This window comes from Bubalus kerabau, chromosome 18, assembly GCF_029407905.1.
Source record: "Bubalus kerabau isolate K-KA32 ecotype Philippines breed swamp buffalo chromosome 18, PCC_UOA_SB_1v2, whole genome shotgun sequence".
NCBI classification, from domain to species: Eukaryota; Metazoa; Chordata; class Mammalia; order Artiodactyla; family Bovidae; genus Bubalus; species Bubalus kerabau.
Window position 1 is genome coordinate 37,708,623 of NC_073641.1, and position 20,859 is coordinate 37,729,481.

Here is a 20,859-nt window from a genome sequence, read left to right on the forward strand (position 1 = left end):
TTTAAAAGTCATATGTATGAATCTGCTGTGTACTGCATAACTTCTCAAAACTTGGGAATAGATTGGGCACTGCCAGCCTCATTTCCATGCCTCTCCATTGATCTTGGGTGGTACTTAAGCTTCATCACAGCATCCAACAAGCCTTCCCTCTGGCTCTACAAAGATAGGATGCCATTGAGAGGACTGTGGCATGACCGAGTGTTCAGACTGAACTACACTGAACTGAAGGTCCTCACAGTGTTGGACAGATGTCACTTTGTTACCTCTGAAAATTTAAACTGTAATGTCGTACCCGAGTTCTTGGGGCACCTGAGTGCACGGTGTGGGAACCACAGCTCCAGCTTATGTTCCCAGTGTTCATAGTACATGAGTTAGTATGGAGCCAGCAGCCAGAGCATAGCGTGCAGACATACACGTGTTCACGCACCCCTTGGTGTTCCTTCACCAATCGGCTGGCTGGAATTTTGAGTGTCTGCTCAATGCCAGGCAGTGTGCTCTGCCAAGGCGGGAGTAGGGGGCCGTGGCTTACAGTGAAGAGAGAGAGAGTGTTTTCTCTCAAGGAGCATGTAGTCTGTGGGAAGAATTACAGAATGGGGAAGGGGTCAGCAGATTTTCTAGAAGGGGCCAGGTGGTCATTATTTTAGGCTTGGCCACGCAAGTCTCTGTGGGAGCTGTTCAGTCCCAGTGCAGTGATATGATGTGATGGGCGCTGTGTACACAAATGGGCTTGGCTCTGTATAGTGAAACTTTATTGCTAAAAGACGAGGTGGGTCCTGTCTGGCCCAGAGGCCAGAGTTTGTGCAGCCCCTGTCGTAGAGATGGAATCACCGTCATGGAAGCAGGAGGAGGAGCAGCAGGCCTTCAGGGAATCCCGGGAGGGGTCACGGAGGTGATGGTGAGCTCATCCTGCTGCCCAGCAGGAGGCTCCCAGGTGAACTGAGCAGAGGGTGGCAGAGAGGAGTACAGAGGGAACACCAGGCAGAAGGGAAAATGCACAAATAGACAGCGTCATGAAGGGGTCTGGGCAGCTAGGGGAACGGAATCCATCTTAGTGTGACCTGGAAAGAGATCAGAGGGTAAATTCCACCTGCTAATGCAGGAGACATTGGTTTGATCCCTGGGAGGGGAGGATTCCGCTGTGGAAGGGAATGGCAACCCACTCCAGTATTCTTGCCTGGAGAATGCAATAGACAGATGAGCCTGACGGGCTGCAATCCATAGTGTGGCAGAGTCGGACACGACTTAGTGACTAAACAACAACAGACAGCATCCTCTAATAGCCTCCAAAGAACGGTCGCAAGGAAGAAGTATCTTCTGAGATCTGGTATGTCTTTCTAAAATGTATTTTATTCTCTCAGTTAGTATTTGAGTATAGAATTCAAGTGTGGAAATAATTTTCAGTCACCTTTTGGAAGACGGCTTCTAAGCTCTCAGTGTTGAGAAGTCTGTGTTTTCCTCTCCTCACTGCTCCCCCCTTCCCAGTTCAGCCAGGTTGAGGTTTCCCATGGGTGCATCTCGTTTTACTTAAATCCCTGCACCTGACTTTACTAATACAGTAGAGTCTACCTACCTGCAGTTTCTGTTCCTGGGGAGCCTTCTCCAGAGGGCTGAGCTTGAGGAACTTGAGACCTTGTGAGTAGGGGGTACAAGTGAGAAGTGGAATTGGGAAAGTGGATGATGATCAGAGGGTTTTTTTTTTTTTAATGATTTTTATCTTCCCTAATAGATAACAGTAAGAAAAGGGACATTGGGAGGATGGGAGCCAGCAGTAGGACACTGCCTTCCATCCAGTTTCCCTTGCTCGGGGTGACCATGCAGACACCGCCTCTCCTGCAGACTCAGCCACCTGCCTGCACATGTGTTTCTCTGTCTTACGGTTAAGCGGCTTTCTCCTTCAAGTGTCTCATGCTTGATGAGTTACTGACAGGGGAGTTATCTCACTGTGATGACAAGGATAGGAGCTCAGGGTAAACATGCTTTGGGTTTTTACTCACCTCCCCCCACCTAAGCTGTCTCAGGGCAGGATAGACTTGCATCAGCCAAATGCACTCAGTCACTCTCTGTCACATCCCCACCCCCTCTCTGCCCCCCTGTCACCCCTTCACCCCCTGAAAAGAAAAAAACAAAAAAAACAAGCTGTCACAACTAAACAGAGTTTATCAGGACTGCAGTTCCTGGTGCTCTTTTGCCTTTAGCTTTGCTTTTCTCTATTTTTTTCTCTAACTGTCCTCAGCAGAAAGATCTGGGACCTCACGCATCCTGGAGGCAGAGCTCTCAGAGCCTAGGAGAATGAAAACAGCACCTGTGTGGAGCTTTCGCGGGAGGGGCCGAGCTCTGCACCCCGGCTCTCAGGATACACACTCAGGGCCGATATATTTAAAGACATGGGAACAAACAAGCAAAGGATAGATTTTTTTTTTTTTTAGGTCAGCAGTTTTATAAATTGATTCTGCGTTATCAGTTTTCCTAAACAGAAGGATTTATTGACATTTTGGAATCCTTTAAGGTAATTACATCACTCAAAAGACACTCTGGTAGCCCTTGGGCAGCCCAAAGACATAGCTCGTTTGGCTTTTCGTTATTGTTCAGTCAGTAAGTTGTATCCCGATTCTTTGCAACCCCATGGACTGCAGCACTCTAGGCTTCCCTGTCCTTCACTGTCTCCCAGTTTGCTCAAACCTGTGTGCATTGAGTTGGTGATGCCATCCATCCATCTCATCTTCTGTCGCCCCCTTCTTCTGCTGCCCTCAATCTTTCCTAGCATCAGGGCCTTTTCTGACGAGTCCACTGTTTGGCCTTTAGGATGTTTGAAAAATATGAATGAGCTGCTTATGCTTAAAAATTTGAGTATTTCATGTAAAATCCCAGATTTCTACCTACTCTTGAAAAAGAAGAAAATCTGGCAAAACAAGGCCCGTAGCTGCCACTTTTCAAGCAGGTGGCTCTCCCCCATGCAAGGACACAGGGCTCTAGTTGGCACCTGCCTGTGTGATTTCTTCCCTCTTACCCCTTTGGCATTTACATTTGTGTTCTTCTATGTGTCGAGAGACAGCTTGCCTAGTTTTGAAAATTAGCTCCTGAAATTCAATAAAAGGTATGCTTTCCTCTAAGGAATAAGGCATTGGTGGAAAAAAGCAAGTTCTGACAGTGTATCTGTCAGGAGGGAGTCGAGACAAGTTTCCTGTGTCCTCATTTTCCTGTCCACTGGAAAGCTCTGTTCATGTGTTGCTCCAGCCTCCAGTCAGTCCCTTTGGTAGAGAAGTCAGATACTTTATGAGCATATTGATACTGTATGGCCTAAATGTCTTTCTCAAGGTTTTCTGTGTAATGTTGTAACAAGAAAGTCCTTTTTATCATCTTGGCTATTTTCAGTTAAGCCAGCCTTGGTGACAGTGACTTTGATTCTTCTGTTCCTGAGCACCCCGACCCTGACGCGCTCAGACCTGCTCAGTGGAGTCCCTGATGGGACTGTTGGCACAGTGTGCTTGTGCCAGCCCACAGGAACGGAGTGTCCCCACCTGACTTGGGGGAACCTCTCATGGAGACCCTGGGCAGAGCTTGCCTCCATGCCGCCCTGGTTGAGGCTGGAGCCAGGAGGGGAACCTCTCATGGAGACCCTGGGCAGAGCTTGCCTCCATGCCGCCCTGGTTGAGGCTGGAGCCAGGAGGGGAATCTCTCATGGAGACCCTGGGCAGAGCTTGCCTCCAGGCACCCTGGTTGAGGCTGAAGCCAGGAGGGATCGAGTGATTTGCACTCAGTCATGCCATCATTAGTAATGGAGCCAGTCTTAAGTCCACAGCACCCCCATCCAGAGCTGTCCTCAGCCGCCTCCATCCCCCACCTGCCACTTCATGGGACACTCTCCTCTTTTCTAGAACAAATATAATCTTGTAGTGAGGGATTGTTTTATTTCAAGATAATGTATAGACACTCTGTGAATATGGGTTGTGATTGTTTTAGTCATGGTATGGTCATGTTGGGTCTCTTTATTCAGCTATTCCTGTACACGCCACCTAACTTTAGCAATTGGCATTTTAGACATTCCATGAATACATTTTCATTCTAATAAGTAAACTCAGCAACCCTGTGATTGGTTAGGAAGTTATTCACCCAGAAACTAATGGCGAACTCGTGAATTGTATGCTTGTCCCTCGTATTTGTTTGGTTAAGACTCTGTGTTACAGTGCTCAGCAGTTAACAGGTGGCATCTTGTCATTTGCTTTCACTGAGAAATGTGTTTCTTGAATTCTCTCATTAGTAGGCTCCAGTTTTTCAGATGTTCAATCACTGTGTTTTTTTCCCCCAGTTTCCTGTTGCTCATATCTCTTCTCACATTTTTCTGTCTTTTGTTTATTCTGAAAGATTACTCAATATTTTATCTTTCATTAGAAGTCTTTTAATATCAGCCAATGTATGTAATGTGTAAGAGCTATTTTTGTTTCTGATTATTCCTTTTTTATTGCATCCTCTTCTTGTTTTTATGACTGTGCCATGCCTACGTAGAGAATACTATTTAGAGGTGGTTTTCTGTTTGTTTTGTGTGTGTATGTGTGTTTCTAGTTTTCCTGTTTCTCATATTATCCGTATTTCCTCTGGGAGTAATTTTTATTTTCCTTTTGGTGATACTTTTTATCCTGAATTTCTTGTTAATGATTTAGTCTTTGCTTATATGTTTTATGATCCTTAGTTGTCCATCCCAATATACAAATGAGGTAATATTAGGTCTGACAAGGAATTTTCAGCACACTTTGAGGACTTCTTGGCTGGCAAGTTTCATTCAGTAACAGTGGACGGGAACATCATTACTCAGAGGAATGCATCAGGGTCAGTTGTGAAAGGCTTTCCTCTGACAGCCATGTCTTTGTTAGTGCTTTGTGTCCTCAACATTTCTTTGATGTTCTGCAGGGAGGACACTTCTGTTGGGAGTGGGGCATAGGAGCATGTCAAAGTTGACTTCTGTAACAGATCTTGGAATCCTTGAGCTCCGGCTCCATGAATCACTGCCTCCATCTTCATGCAGGCAGAGAGAACTTAAATGGTACCACTGTCCATCCAAGAGGGCTTCCCTGATATCTCAGCTGGTAAAGAATCCACCTGTAATACAGGAGACCCCGGTTCGATTCCTGGGTTGGGAAGATTTCCTGGAGAAGTGATAGGCTACCCACTCCAGTATTCTTAGGCTTCCTAGGTAGCTCAGTTGGTAAAGAATCTCCCTTCAGTGTGGGAGACCTGGGTTCAATCCCTGGGTCGGGGAGTTCCCCTGGAGTAGGACATGGTAACCCACTTCAGTATTCTTGCTTGGAAAATCCCCATGGACAGGGGAGCCTGGCAGGCTACAGTCATGGGGTCATGAAGAGTCAGACACGACTGAGCAACTAAGCACAGCACATCCATCCAGGGACTCCCAGGTGGCTCAGTGGTAGGGAATTTGCCTGCCAGTGCAGGAGACATGGGTTCGATCCCTGGGCTGGAAAGATCCCCTGGAGTAGAACATTGCAACGCACTCCAGTGTTCTTGCCTGGGAAGTCCCATGGATGGAGGAGCCTGGCAGGCTGCAGTCCATGGGGTCACAAAGAATCACACATGACTGACTAAGCATGCACTATCCATCCAGTGTTATTTTTCCACCAAATATAGTAGTCATTTTTGACTTCCCTCTTCACCTTACATAATATTCAAAATACACTTATAGCACTTATATGTCGTTGGCACTATTCCAAGTGATTTGCATACATTTACAATTTAATCTTCACAACAGACTTGAAAGATACGGTTATCATCCCCACTTTACCGATGGGGAAACTGAAGCATAGAGTGGTTCAGGTTACACAGTAGGTACAGAGCTGTGATTCAGAACCTGTCTGTTTTTAACCACCACCCTGCCCTGCCTATAATGGCTTGTAAGGTCCCCCATCTCTAGAACAGATCCTGAATCTGACGGCCTCTCACCACCTCCTTTTAGAACCCTAGTCCTCACCACTGATTATCTTATTTGGACGTTGGTTCCCCAGCCTCTGTTCTCCCCTAGAGTCTGTGCTCCATGTAGAAGCGAGAGAAATCGTCCCAAAGTGCACATCGAATCGTGGATCTCCCCTGATGAAAACACTCGAGTGGCTTATATCTCGACCCCATAAAAGCTCATGTCCTTTAGATGACCTCAGGCTCTCTGTGGCCTGACCAGCCCATGTCCTCTCAGCCCCTCTTCCTGACCTTTGAACTTGGTGAGCTGTCCTCATCTTAGGGTCCTTGTATTTGCTCTTGCCTTCTTTCCCTGATCTTATCATGGCACGCTTCTGGTCAGTCACAATCCAGCCCAGAGAAGAGACCATCATTCACACACTTCCATGCACATCGACTTACTCTGGTTTTTAGAGTTTGTATCAGGGCCTTAAATTTCTTCCTTGTTTACTTGTGTATCTCCAGAACTAGCATCTAAGGTCCTCGATGGCAGGGACTTTGTCTGGCTCAGTTTCTGGTGTCTAGAGGGGGACCTGGTGCTGGGTGGGCTGACAGGCACCTCTGGGAGCTCTCGGGTTGGACAGCGCCTCCCTCTGATGCAGCTCCTCCCTGCTGCTCACCAGGGCGTCACTGTTCGTCCTGTGCTTTCAGCTTTCAGCAGATACGGGTTGAAATCGCGTTTACCATCAGTCCCTTCCCGGCTGGAGCTGTTGGAGCGGTCATTACGTTTCAGTCATTTGTGTGGTGTTGGCAGTGTTTCTGTCACATCTGCAGTCCCCCATATGTGACTAATGACCCTACTATTTTCTTTAAACTGTTTAAAAGTACATGAAATAGAAACTTAACATCACAGTGTACATGGAAAAGAAAGCCAGTATTCTCGTAAATAAGTGACTGTAAAAGTTAATATATACTAATTAAAAATGCCATTTCATGTATCACTTAAAATTGTCAAGACCTCAGTTTTAGGCGCTGCTTTTCTCTATTCTAGCAGTACTGAGGGTTGATAAATATGTGCTCTGTTGTAATCTTGAACTTGAAGCCTATCATTTGAAAATTGGCTCTATAACAGCTCCCGGAGCAGCAGCTGTGTCCGACTGGCACGTTCCCCCAAAGCCAGGCCAGCTGAGTCTAGTTGTCGCTCCATGGCTTTAATGCACAGCAGGTTTTGGTATTTGTCAGTATCCATTTTCAGTGTTGATGTGCACAGGATAAGGAGTGTCTTGAACCAGTTTGAACACCATTTGAAATTCTTCTCCTTATGCAGAACTGATTGCAGCGCACAGGTGATGGACATTTCTTTATGTGTGAAACGACCATCCTGGCTGGTGGACCGCAAAAGAATGAGGATGGCTTCAAATTCCCAGTGGCTCTTATTAACAGCTGTGCTTCTGTATTTAACAAATCAAGTAAACAGCCAGAAAAAAAGTAAGTGCATCAGAGTCAGAGAAGATGAACTGATTGCAGTGTTATTACTGTTTGGATTAGGAAGTGATCTTGAGTCTATATTGAACCCTTCAGGTTGTGGTTAAACTTCATTTCTTTGTCATGTTTTAAAACATACTTTTGATTTCTTTTAAAAAGGCCCATAAAGAGATAGATCTAAATATTCTTTCTTCTTTAAAAAAGTAAGGTACGACTTCCTGTTAGAATGAAATAAAATTCAGCCTTTTAGGATAAAGTTCTATTAGTTTTGACAAATGCATACAGTCATGTAACCACCTGCACAATCAAGACTCAGGGCAGATCCATCATTCCAGAAAATGCCCCTGCTCCTCTGCTGCGAGCCCCTCCCTTCCCCACCTCCAGCCGACACTGGTCTATTTTCTGTCTGTAATTTTGCCTTTCAGAATGTCACATAAGTGAAATCCAAATATCTACTTTAAATTTTATATTATTCATTTTCGTCTTATTTAAAAGCATTAAGAATGTTTGTAGGTGTTACCTAGCTTACTGTACAAAGAACATTTTCATCCTCTGCCTCTGAGCTTAGTTTTTATATTATTTTCATAATTAAACATACCTTTTTTCCCCCAAATTACTATTAAATAACATTGTTATGTTACTAATGATTTATAATATGTTTCTGATGTTTTTGTTTTCTATCTTATAGCTTTATAATTTATTGCTATAGTGAATATCATACCAATAATGTGTAAAAATTAAGGAAGAAGCCTTTTTAATAGATATTTATATGGAGACTCTGAGATAGAATACCTCTTTTCACACTCTGGTGGCTTTCCCTCCTTCTCTTTTCTCCCTTCTTCCGTTTTTCCTCCCTATTTCCCTCCTTCTGTCCTCTCCTTTTTTTCTTTTCCATTGTCTTTTTAGAATGACAGTTCTTCATTGTATGGTGTTTATGTACTCCATGAGCCAATGTTGTGTCAGTCAGTACTGTTAGGACTATCATCTTCTGAAGTGCTTGTCACCTTTTAGTTGTTTGCTGCTAAGTCGCTTCAGTCGTGTCTGACTCTGTGCGACCCCAAAAGACGGCAGCCCACCAGGCTCCCCCATCCCTGGGATTCTCCAGGCAAGAACACTGGAGTGGGTTGCCATTTCCTTCTCCAATGCATGCAAGTGAAAAGTGTTTAGGCCTACACAAAATATCTGTTTTCCAGAGACTCAAGTGAGTTTATTACCATGTATATGATATGCTTCATAAAACCTAAAGATTGGCTATGGGATTTCTGTATGGGTGGCAGTCTGGTAACAAGCTGTCAAGCAGTAATAGTTAGGAGTACTCAGAAGCTATGTTTCGGACATGACTGAGCAACTTCACTTTCACTTTTCACTTTCATGCATTGGAGAAGGAAATGGCAACCCACTCCAGGGTTCTTGCCTGGAGAATCCCAGGGTCGGGGGATCCTGGTGGGCTGCCGTCTCTGGGGTTGCACAGAGTCAGACACGACTGAAGTGACTTAGCAGCAGCAGCAGAAGCTATGTTTGTGGTGTAAGAGATACATAGTTTTTATTTTTACTTCGAGTCTTAGAGTTACTTTAAAAAAATTTTTTTTTGTTTTTTTGCAAATGGGGTCACTGTAGATTAAAATTCTCCCAGGCCCTTTCTTGGTCCCTTCATCAAATCAGTACAGTCACTCCCTCTATTTATATGAGTTGCCTGGAAGTGGAATTTTTGAGAGAGGCCTAACCCTTGAGTGGTTGGCCCACTGTCATCAGTTTACTCGCCAGCTTCTTTAAACCAAAGCTACAAAAAAGAAATAGAAAGCCAGTCACCTCCTGGGACTGCAGGTTCATCTCTGCGTACAGAACCTGGGCCCTCTGCAGAGGCGTAGCTTGTGCTTATATCTGGGGATGGTTTGACTTGTTGACCTTTCCAGTGCAGTTAAATTAATATGCATTGTGTGTGTGTGTGTGTTGTTTCTCCTTCTCCAGGTACTCCTCATGATTTGAAGTGTGTAACTAACAATTTAAAAGTGTGGGACTGTTCTTGGAGAGCACTTTTTGGAGCAGGTCATGCTGCTTCTTATGAAGTTTGCATTGAAAAGCGGTAATGGAAATACTTCGGTTAATTTACAATTATAACCTAAAGGTTCCTTGTCTTTAATCTTAGAATATAAAGATTTTATTCTGGAAATTTTTAAAAGAAATTTTAAATCCTAGCCCTGTATTTCCTAAAAAGGTGACTCTTAACTTCAGTCAGGGTGGAAATAAATCCTTCTCTTGGCCATGACTTTGATTCTTTTGTCGTGGGAATTTTGAGTATGGGACACACTTCTCATGGGCTGTGGGTTCTGATAAGCTGTGGGGAAGTTTTACTGGTCTGTCCTAAACCAATGCCTGCCTGTATCAGTGAGGTTCAAGTTTAGATTCCAGTAGAAAATGTCAGTAGTAGCAGTTTAGTAGACAGGCATTTACTCTCACGTAAAAGGTCCAGAGTGAGCAGTTCAGGGCTGACGTGGGTGCACATGGCCACGAGAGACCCAATTTCCTGTTTCCCGTGGTACTCTGCCATCTTGAGTGTGTGATCTCCTGGTTCAAGATGATGCTCCGGCGTGGCTGTCATGTCTGCATTCCAGGAAGCAGGAAGGACAGGAAGGATGATTTTCTTCAGAGACTCCCTGAAGAGATATCTGCCTCCATCTCATTGGCAGAACTTCACCAGTGGCCAAACCTATTTGCGTGAGAGGCTGGGTGATGTGTTCTCAGAGCTGATGGCAATGTGCCTGAGTGAACCTGGGGTAATGTCACTCAGGGGAGGTGGGTGCTAGGAGGCAAGTGGCAGGTTCTGTCACACCACCTTACCCCCTCAGGTGATCTTGCAGTAGCTGCAAGTCCCGGGGCCTGCAGTGGAAGCCCTCAGGGTGTCTGCAGGCCGGAACACTCTGTGTGCTCCTCCCTGACCCCAGCAGGCCTCAGAGCTGTTTAGCAAGGCCAGAGAAGTTCAGTGCAGAGCTCCAGGCACCAGTGTGCTGATGAGTGGTCCTCCTGAAAAGTGACATAAATGTGGATATAAGTACACTCGGGTTTTTCCCCAGTGCATGTAGATTTATCGAGCATTAGTCTAAGTGTTGTGCTCGTTTATCAGCCAAGTTGAGCTTGGTTTTATTGCAGAGACAACCCTCAGGTTTTATATCGTTGTTTTCTGCAATGAAAATAAAGGATTACTCTTGCTTGTGTCTTGTGTCTATCGTGGGGTCATCTGGCATCTCTGCCCCTCGTCCTGCCCTCAGGGACCCAGGCCAGGGGACCCTCATCTTTTAATGCACTGGGATGAGGCAGAAGGGGAGCACGGCCTTTCAGAGCTTCCTTCCTGACATGAGAGATGTGACTTCCACTCAGTTTCTCCATGAACAGTGTCACATGGCCGTGCCTTGCTTCAGAGGAGCAAGGAAGAGCCATCCTCCTTTGAACCCAGAAGGGGAGAATCTGAAAAATCTGGTAAATCACACTAATAACCACCGCAGGCCCCACAGAGAGGAAGTTATCCTGGCCCCAGGAGTTCACAAGAAGCAGATCATAACGATGCTGTGGATTAAGTGCTGATGGAAATTGTCTATGACGGTCTGAGGGAGCACTGACTAAGGAGTATGAGGTCCAGAGAGGCTGTCAGAAGCATGGTTGTGGAGTAGGAATACTCAATTTGCTCAGCAGAAATAGGACAAAAAGCCATTCCAGCCAGGGAGGATATTGGGTACAATGGTATTAATGTGTGAAAAGCCTGATTTATAGAATTCAGGTGGTCTTGTGTTGCTGGCACGTAAAGAAACCTCACAGGTGCGGTTGAGAGGAGGCGAGCTGACCCTTTCAAGTCCTCAGTCCTAAGTGAGTAATGTGAGGAAGCCTGTGCGGAACAGGGCGGGGATGCAGGAGGCACCAAAGCCCTTTTGCTTGAATTAAAGTTTTTATGGAAAGTTAAAAATGTATGTGAATAACAGAGTGTGTAAACATGCCCTGTGAAGATACAAAAGCCCATGGAACCACAGAGGAAAAACTGACTTTTGTCTGAGAGGTAATGGGCGGGAACTAGAAGCTCTTTGAAAGCAGAGCTGATGAGAACGTTTTGTATGACTGAACCATGAGCCAAGACAGAGGAGCAGACAGGCTGAGTTGAAGTCCCAGTGACGGGAACCCTGTGATGGTGGGGTCCACAAGTCGGGGACAGGTGTGTGAGGTGGGGGACAAGCCTGCCCAGAGAAAGTTGGGGTGGGGCTTCAAGGGCATGCTGAAATCCTAAGTTTCTGGAGAGAATCATCTCTGCTTACTCTGTTTACTTTCTGATCCAATCTGGTTAGTTTTACTACCACTACATTGATGGACTTACCACTTTCCTCTCTTTTTTCAGTCTTGAAACGCAATATGACCTGTCATATTTTTGTATACAAAAGAACATAAAGTATTTTTCAGTGCATCTTTTGTCAATCAAGTTTTTATGAAAATTGCACTCAATTTTATCTGCCAATTGAATTTTGATTTCTTATATTTCAGGTCCCGTACTTGTTATCTATTGGAGAAAAATACTACAATCCCACCTCTTTTACCTGGTCATTATGAAATAACAGTACACCCTTTATATGAGTTTGGAAGTTCCAAAAGTAAATTCATACTAAATGAAAAAAACATTTGTAAGTATTTGAAAAGAAAATTGATTTGAAAATATCTCAGAATGGTGCCTTTGTTAATATTGTAGTCCTTTATAGTTGACAGAAATGTACCGTTCTTTGATATCTGTTATACTAATATTCCCACATACCCAGTGATCACACTTCCAACTGTGGAGCACAGGCAAGAGCACGATGAAAGCAGACTCTTCCTCTGGTCAAGCAAACAGATGCTGCAGAGGCTAAGGTCCTTCCCGCAGCTGGAAACTTTTCGCCTCCCCGTCTAGTTTGTTGATTCCTGCATGCCTTTTAGAATTCTTCAGCCGTCTCAAGGAACTAGTCTTTGACCATCCCTGCCCAGAGGAGACCCCATTCCTTTTGGCAGTCTGTATTTCTCTTTTGTGGCATTTCTCACAATTGCATGAATAATTTATTATGTAAGTAGGTGCTCCCTGTGTGTTTCCCTTATAAGAAAATAGGCTCCCCAAGAGCAGAGACTCTGTCTTCTGCCAATAGTGTCTAGTCCAGTGCCTTGCACTTCGCCAGTATCTTTTACAGATGTGTTGACCGAATACCTAGGATATAATGCTTCGAGCTGGGTGGAAGTATGAATAAACCCAGGCATATGGAAATGGAAATTTTTCTGTGTAGTGAGATCTTAAAAACCCTAGTTGTCTTGACTCTTTTAATGGTTGGCTAACCACCTGTGTTGCCTTCTGACAACTATTATGGGATGGTGTTACAATGATATTATAGTGAGTCTTACAAGGATGACTTATGCTGAAGCAAGGGAAAGAAAATATAAGTGATGTGTCCAGTTTTACAGACAGAATGCATGTTTGGAATGGTCTGTGTCTGAGATAGCACAGATTTTGAAAGGATAATAACAAGCATGCTGTCCAGGAATTTAGAACCTGTCTCATTTCTTCTCATTTTCTGGCTGGTCTGGGGAAAGTGCTATTTAAGGCTGTCTTCAAGATAAAAGAGAGAAGAGCCATGTGTGTTATTTTCTTTCTGTAGCTGTACATGAGATCCATGTGAGATTATTTTGTATAGATCAGCCACGATGCCAGTACCTGCAGAGAAATATTGTTAATACTTGTATTTTGTTAAATAGTGTTAATTACATGTATTTTCTGTGTGTGTGTGTGTGTGTGTGTGTGTATATATAAACAGTAAAGTTTATATTACTTTATAATAGGCTTACCAGACTATATAGAGTTTCAAGTCATTATGTAAATCTCCATTTTTATAGGTTGCATAGTATTCCATTGAATGGAGGTACCATAATTACTTTGTCACTGATTTTTTTTTTTTAGCAAATTGTATTTTATTTTTAGCAAGTTAAATTTTATTTTTTAGCTTATTATACTATTATAATCAAATGTGTGTATGTGTGTTAGTCAATTGCGTCTGACTCTGCAACCGCATGGACCGAAGACCACCAGGATCCTCTGTCCATGGAATTCTCTAGGCAAAAATACTGTAATGGGTAGACATTCCCTTCTCCAGGGAATCTTCCTGACCCAGAGATTGGACCCAGATCCCCTGCATTGCTGGCAGATTCTTTACCATCTGAGCCATTAGGGAAGCCTCATTTTCTCGTTTTAAATAGAGGCCTTGTAAAGCTGAACTAGATTGATGTCTTTATTTTTTCAATTTATACATATACATGTATCTGTGCTTTTCAGAATTTTTTCCCATGTAGGTTGTTACATAATAGTGAGTAGAGTTCCCTGTTCTATACTATACTATTATTGTTCAGTCACTTAAGTCCTATCCAACTCTTCATGACCCCATGGACTCCAGCACACCAGGCTTTCTTGTCCTTCACTATCTCCCAGAGTTTGCTCAAACTCAGGTCCATTGAGTTGGTGATGCCATCCAGCCATCTTATCCTCTGCCACCCCTTCTCCTCTTGCATCCTCAGTCTTTCCTAGCATCAGGGTCTTTTCCAGTGAGTCGGCTCTTCCCATCAGGTGGCCAAAGTATTAGAGTTTCAACTTCAGCCTCAGTCCTTCGAATGAATGTTCAGGGTTGATTTCCTTTAGGATTGACTGGTTTGATCTCCTTGCTGTGCAAGGGGACTCTGAAGAGTCTTCTCCAGCACCACAGTTCGAAAGCATCAATTCTTTGGCACTCAGTCTTCTTTATAGTCCAACTGTCACATTCATACATGGCTACTGGAAAAACCATAGCTTTGATTATATGGACAGTAGGTCCTTATTAGATATCCATTTGAAATATAGTACTCTGTGCATACCAGTTCCAGACCAGGTGGGAAGGGTAGCAGAAGGGATAGTTAGGGAGTTTGGGATTGTCAGTGATTATTATCATTGAGATTTTTACTTCTAGTTTTTCAACATTATATCCAATGCTTTAATGAACATTTTTTGCACATCTACGTTGCTGAATTTGTGTGATGATTTTCTTAAGCTAAATTCGTAGAATTGGAAATGCTGTGTTGGAAACATTTCCTTTTTATGACTCTTGACACCCATTACCACTTGTTCCTCCAAAATTTTGAATCTTTTTGCATGCTTGCAGGTATCATATTAGAGCACACCTGCTTGTCTGCATCCTGGCCAGGACTACGCATATTGTCCTTCTCTCTTAATTTGGCCACTGCAATCTGATGGCCCCCCAAATTACAGCATTGTTGTTTTTATATTTCTGTGTTTACTTTTTAAAAATTATCTGTCATTTTTATTCTTTTTCTGAGCTATTTGTGTCCTTTGTAAATTTTCTCTCATGTTGAAATTTCATATTTCCTTCTCAGTTCACAAGCACTCTCTGTATAGTATGATTATCGATTATGTCCTATTTGTTATAAATCTTTTCCCATAAATATTTTCCTAAATTTAAACTTTGTGGTGTTTTTCACACCACAAGTTTTCATTTTTATATAATAGAATCTCATGATATTTGGGGGATTTTGGTTTTGTTATCATGCTTAAATCTTTCATCCATCTGGAATTATTTTGTAGTGAGGTATGAGGAATCTAACTTAATTTTATTCCAGATTTAAAAAAATTTCCCCAGGACTCCATCAAAGAGCCAATTTGTGTTGTCTGCTTTTTTAGTAGGGAGTAAGAACATTCCATCTGGAAAACTACTTGAAGATAACAGTGTTAGAAAGGCAAATCAGGACGGACTCTAGGTAACATTTGATTAATAGACCAAATCTTACAAAGAGTTATTAAGAGATTAAAATCTTGCAAAGACTTATTTTTGTGCTTGTCATTGTCAGTTAGAAGTTTATTGTGCATGCTAAGTCATTTCAGTCATGTCTGACTCTTTGTACCCTGCAGTCTTCCAGCTCCTCTGTCCCTGGGATTTCCCAGGCAAGAATACTGGAATGGGTTGCCATTTCCTCCTCCAGGGGACCTTCCCGACCCAGGGAACAAACCCATGTCTCCTACATTGGCAAGCGTGTTGTTTACCACTGAGCCAGATAGCATTTTTAATAATAATGGTTCTGATCATGATTAGAATATTAGATAAACAGTATCCCAGTGCTAAGTTACTACTACCACTACCCAAGAAAAAAAATAGCAAATTACATGACTATAAGAGAGGGAGGCAGGTCCATCAGTAAACCTTTGAACATTTATCATGTGCAAGAGATGCTGTGAAATGGTATGGAGCTTTACATCAGAAGATTTGGGTACTTTGGCAATTGGCTACTAAATAAAACTATGAGAAATTAAGTTTTTTCCAGATCTTAAGATCCTTTTGTTTCAAAAGTATACATACAGAGCAAAGAAGAGATTTAAAGTATATACATATATCTAATAAACTTCTGGGCTTCCCAAGTGGCACCAGTGGTAAAGAGCCTGCCTGCCAATGCAGGAGACAGAAGAGATGCGTGTTTGATCCCTGGATCAGGAAGATCCCCTGGAGGAGGGCATGGCAACCCACTCCAATATACTTGCCTGGAGAATCCGCATGGACAGGGAACCTGGTGGTCTACAGTCCATAGGGTCACAAAGAGTCGGACACAATTGAAGTGACTTAGGACGTACAATAAACTTCCAATTGACAAGGACAAAAATAAGTCTTTGTAAGATTTTTAATCTCTTAAGTTTCTTAAAAATTTGGATCTGTCTGAGGCAGAATAAATACTGTGGATCCTTTTAGAAAGACCTGGGAAAGCTCCCGTCCTCTGATGTCCTAAGGCGGAAGGGACATGGAGGTTATGGGCAAAGATATACCAGCTTCACAAATAAGACTGATGATATTTTTTTCTAGCTGAAAAGTTTCTAGAAAGCAAGTTAACATTGTCCTCAAGTGCATTTTAGCTGGAGAGAAAGGCAGATGACAGTTCATGGGCGTTCAGGGGAGCTTCCCAGGTACATGAAAGTAGCTTACTATGAAATCGTGAAAAGAAGTATGCTTAATCTTTTCACTTGTAATTATGACTGCTTCTGTTTTTAGCTTGAAATATTAGCTATGACTTGGGTTTTGAAGAACAGACTACTGCTGTTTCGATAAAATGTTAATTATGTGTACTTCTCAGAGAGGGAAGCATTTTAATAGATGAGTGTTGCCTTAATAAAATACTCTCATGTTGCATAATTTTACGTTACTATATTGTGACTTCTTGAAACATTTGAAGGATCCAAGTTCTTGGCAGCCTCTGCTCTCTGTGGTTGCCCTGCCACCTTGAACTTGCCCCTTCTGGCTCTGAATCAGCTTGTTGCTCTTCATTTGCTCCTTCTTTTTTTAAAAGCAGTTTCCCACTTAAACTTCTATAAAGAAGCTTCCACTGTCCTTAGGTAGCTATATAATGGTTGTAGTTCAGTTGCTAAGTCATGTCTAACTCTTTGCAACCCCATGGACTGCAGCACGCCAGGTTTCCCTGTCCTTTACTATCTGAGGGTTCACTCAGATTCATGTCCATTGAGTTGGTGATGCCACCCAACCATCTCATCCTCTGTTGGCCCTTTCTCTTCCTGCCCTCAATCTTTTGCAGCATCAGAGTCTTTTGCAGTGAGTCGGCTCTTCACATGAGGTGGCCAAAGTGTTGTAACTTCAGCCTCAGCATTGGTGCTTCCAGTGAATATTCAGAGTTGATTTCCTTTAGGATCAACTGGTTTGATCTCCTTGCAGTCCAAGGGACTCTTTTCAAGAGTCTTCTCCAGCACCACGGTTTGAAAGCGTTAGTTCTTTTGCATTTGCCTTTCTAATGGTCCAGCTCTCATCTGTACATGACTACTGGAAAAACCATAGCTTTGACTATACAGACCTTTGTCAGCAAAGTGATGTCTCTGTTTTTTAATATATATGCTGTCTAGCTTTGTCGTAGCTTTTCTTCCAACAAGCAAGTATCTTTTAATTTCATGGCCACAGTCACTGTCTGCCGTGATTTTGAACTTACCTTCACCTTAACTGTCATTTGAGGAGAGCACAGGCAAGAAAGAGCCCTACCTACTAGAAAGCCTGAATTTTATAGAACAGGCTCATACTGTGCGTGTTTTCCACTGACTGACCCCCTAAGTTTTTCCATACCGTACTCATCCCTTGCAAAGATTTGAAGATTTTTAAGAATTCCTTAACTCTTTCTGCCCTTTTTTTTTTTTTTCTTTTTTAGTTTACCAGTTTTCTCTCCGTGAGAGGCCCTATCCTTGAGCTGGTTTTTCTCTTTACCTTTTGTAATGCAGCTTCAGAGCCAGTTGCCCTGCCAGCATTGTTTCTGAAGAATTGATGGCACCCTCACCGCCATCAGTGGTCTTTTCTCAGACCTTCTGAACTTCTGAAATCTGTTTTCCTGGGCCCAGATGACAGCCCATTTCTTTTGATTTAGCGATCCCAGATTTTCTCTGCCTTTTGCTGCTTCCACATCTTTCGCTCTCAGGATTCTTGCTGGGTTCTCTGGTTTCTTGAAAGTGTGACTGTGGGTCACTAGCTCTCAGGCTTTGGCTGTTTTGTATCCGTGTATTAGGTTCATTTCTTGAGCTGCACTCAGTGAGTTCCTCTTGAGTCTGTGTGCATGTTCTCACTGGTCCCTATTCTTACTGTCTGCTCCCTGCTTCAGTGATGGTCTGTTCTTCCTTGATGCTTAGCCATGGCCTGGTTCCCACCTCTCTTCACAATGGTCCATGGTTCCTTTTGCGTTTCTGGGCTGGTAACTTGAAGAAATCTTAGATGTTTCCATGTTATATTAATACTAATCCTTCATTTCTTTGAAATGTCCATTAGATTTTTCCTTTCTTTTCCATATATGGCATCCTGAGCCGTATCCTTTTTACCGTAGCCTGGCTGTCTCTTGCTGGCTCATGTTATCTCTTTCTCAGTTCCCTACAGGCCTTTTGCCCACCACTGCAAACTAACCTTTCTGAAAGACTTCCCACATCCTGCCAAGTGCTTCTTCGATCTGCATGGAATCCCATTGACTTCCTCATCTCGTTACCACCATCTTGCTGCTATTTACTGCTGCCTATGCCAGTTGTGGGCTTCTCTGGTGTCTCAGTGGTAAAGAATCTGCCTACCAATGCAAGAGACTTGGGTTTGATCCCTGGATTGGGAAGATCGCCTGGAGAAGGAAATGGGAACCCACTCCTGTGTTCTTGCCTGGGAAATCCCATGGACAGAGGAGCCTGGTGGGCTGTGGGGTTGCTAACAGACACAACTGAGTGACAACAGCGTGCCAGTGCCAGTGGTAGTTCACTGCGTCCGGAAGTGGGTGACTCTCCCTAGTGTGGAGACCGGGACATTGACGACGAGTGGGGAGGGAGCCAAGGGCGCAGACGGAAAGCTTTGCCAAGGCCAGCTTTACAAAATCCACACACTGGAAGCTCTTTCACTTCCCTCTGATGTTGCCTATTTGGAGATCCCAGACCCAGTGACACCAGAGTGTTGTGGGAACCCAGTCGCTGTTTGTGTTATGGATTTGAAACAGCTGGCTGGTAAATAATTTCCTCAGATTTGGCTGATGAATCACTGGGAGATGCTTGTACAAATAAATACATATATTTATTCTCTTTTCAGTACTAGGTATAAGAATTTGCTTTACTCCTTAATTATTTTTAGATCAAGAAGGAATAGAGCTTAAAATTAGTTGATTAATGGAATTACAATATGAAGACCATTACTTCTTTTACTAAATTTTATCTTTTGTCTTCTTTTTTAAGCCTTAATTCCAGAAACTCCAGAGATCTTGGATTTGTCTGCTGATTTCTCAACTTCTACGTTACACCTAAAGTGGAATGACAAAGGTTCTGTTTTTCCACATTACTCAAATGTCATCTGGGAAATTAAAGTTCTACGTAAAAAGAATATGGAAATTGTAAAATTAGTAAGTTTAAACAAAAATAGATTTTTTCCTATGACACTAAAGAAACTGAATAATTTTTTTAAATTTTAAAGTGAACCTTTTGATTATTAAAGAAGTAGATCAGATATCCCTTTGGAATTCATTAAAAACTGTATGCTATGACTATAAAAAATCACTAAATTAATGAAATAATGTAACAATTATAGAACGTTTAGGAAATTAAGGGACGTGTAATCCATGATTCTGCCACTTGAATATAATATATTTGTGTATTCCTATCTAGCCTTTTTATATGCATGTTTTTGCATAAATGGAATAAAAATATACATATAATTTCATTTACTTATTATTATAAATATAAACATAAATGTTTTGAAACATATTTAGGCATAGTAATTGTTGAGAAATTTTGCATAAATCTGTAAGTTTGAATTTATCTCAATCCAAAATAACGTATTAGTAGTACTGCTTTTTTTTTATACTGTTTATTAATAGTTACTTTATGGTCTGTCTTCAGTTTGTTCTTTGTCTGAGGAATAATGAGACATAGTAGTAAGACAGGTTGACAGCTAGTATGTGGGAATTCCCTCTTTATCCTTTTACTCTTTAATGCACTTGATTTATGCCTAGTTATAGACTTAAGAATTAGAAGAACATGATTTTACAATTTTTTTGCCAAAGTTTATAGGTAAGATAGTACAGATAATAAATAGGGTTATTCTGTATTTCATAGTTACGATCTTACTTTTCCTTATAGACAACCTATATATTACAACCTTGAAACAACAGCAGCCATAATTGTGGTTACCATGTATCCAGTGCTTCTGGTGTTACTGACATTGATGTGAAAGCTCTCTATATGTTAATAATTTGCATCTTCACAACAGGCCTCTGGGGGAGGCACTGTTAGTATCATCCCCATGTTACAGATTCAGATATAGAGTCTCAGGAAGATATTAAGTGAAGGAGCCAGGACTCAGACCCCAGCTGACAGTTGATTGCAGAGTCTGTGCTCTCCCTTAACCAGTAAAGTTTATATTACATAATCAGTATTGTTATCTTCATCTAAGATGCCCTCCCTCTCCTTTTCACCTGTGTAAACTGAATACACATTTCATGAGCCAGGTCAAATCCTTATTTTGAAGCCCATTCTAATTACCTCAATCTAAAATGCTCTCTCTTTTCTTCAATTATAATGTCAGTCTGATTTGCAGCCAACTTTGATATCATCTAGCATTGTTGTCTTAGAACTATAACTTCTTGAAAATTCTATTGTGTAGCTTTTTATTATGGTCTAACATCTGTATTTTGGGTTACTAATTACCAGCTTAGGATGACTTCTCAAAATCTTTTTCTTATTTGTAAAGTAGTGCTAATATTTGCTACAGTAAATGATGTGATATTTGTAAAGCTACTTAACAGCTCTTCATTGTCATTACTTCCTTTGGGGAATAGGTGTTTTTCCCCCTTACTTAGGGATGCTAGAATAAGAGGGATACTGTTTGATATGTAAGTGAAATCAGGCAGAAATGAATGGAGATATTATTCTAGGTTGTGTACCTCACT

The 20,859-nt window shown here is 42.3% G+C and overlaps 1 protein-coding gene across 11 annotated transcripts in view; it reads left to right on the top strand.

The window, feature by feature from the left end:
* LIFR (LIF receptor subunit alpha) overlaps window positions 1-20,859 on the top strand; it is a 125,053-nt gene that overhangs the window by 62,992 nt on the left and 41,202 nt on the right. For 5 of the 11 annotated variants that reach the window (XM_055554992.1, XM_055554989.1, XM_055554990.1 and 2 more), the window contains 4 exons: window positions 7,226-7,386; window positions 9,352-9,466; window positions 11,905-12,041; window positions 19,151-19,314. In XM_055554992.1, the coding sequence (XP_055410967.1) occupies window positions 7,248-7,386; window positions 9,352-9,466; window positions 11,905-12,041; window positions 19,151-19,314 (555 nt within the window). In that variant the 5' untranslated portion in view covers window positions 7,226-7,247. Of the gene's footprint in view, window positions 1-7,225; window positions 7,387-9,351; window positions 9,467-11,904; window positions 12,042-15,084; window positions 15,178-19,150; window positions 19,315-20,859 lie in introns of those variants that run through there. The other 6 variants (XM_055554996.1, XM_055554994.1, XM_055554995.1 and 3 more) reach the window with 3 other exon arrangements.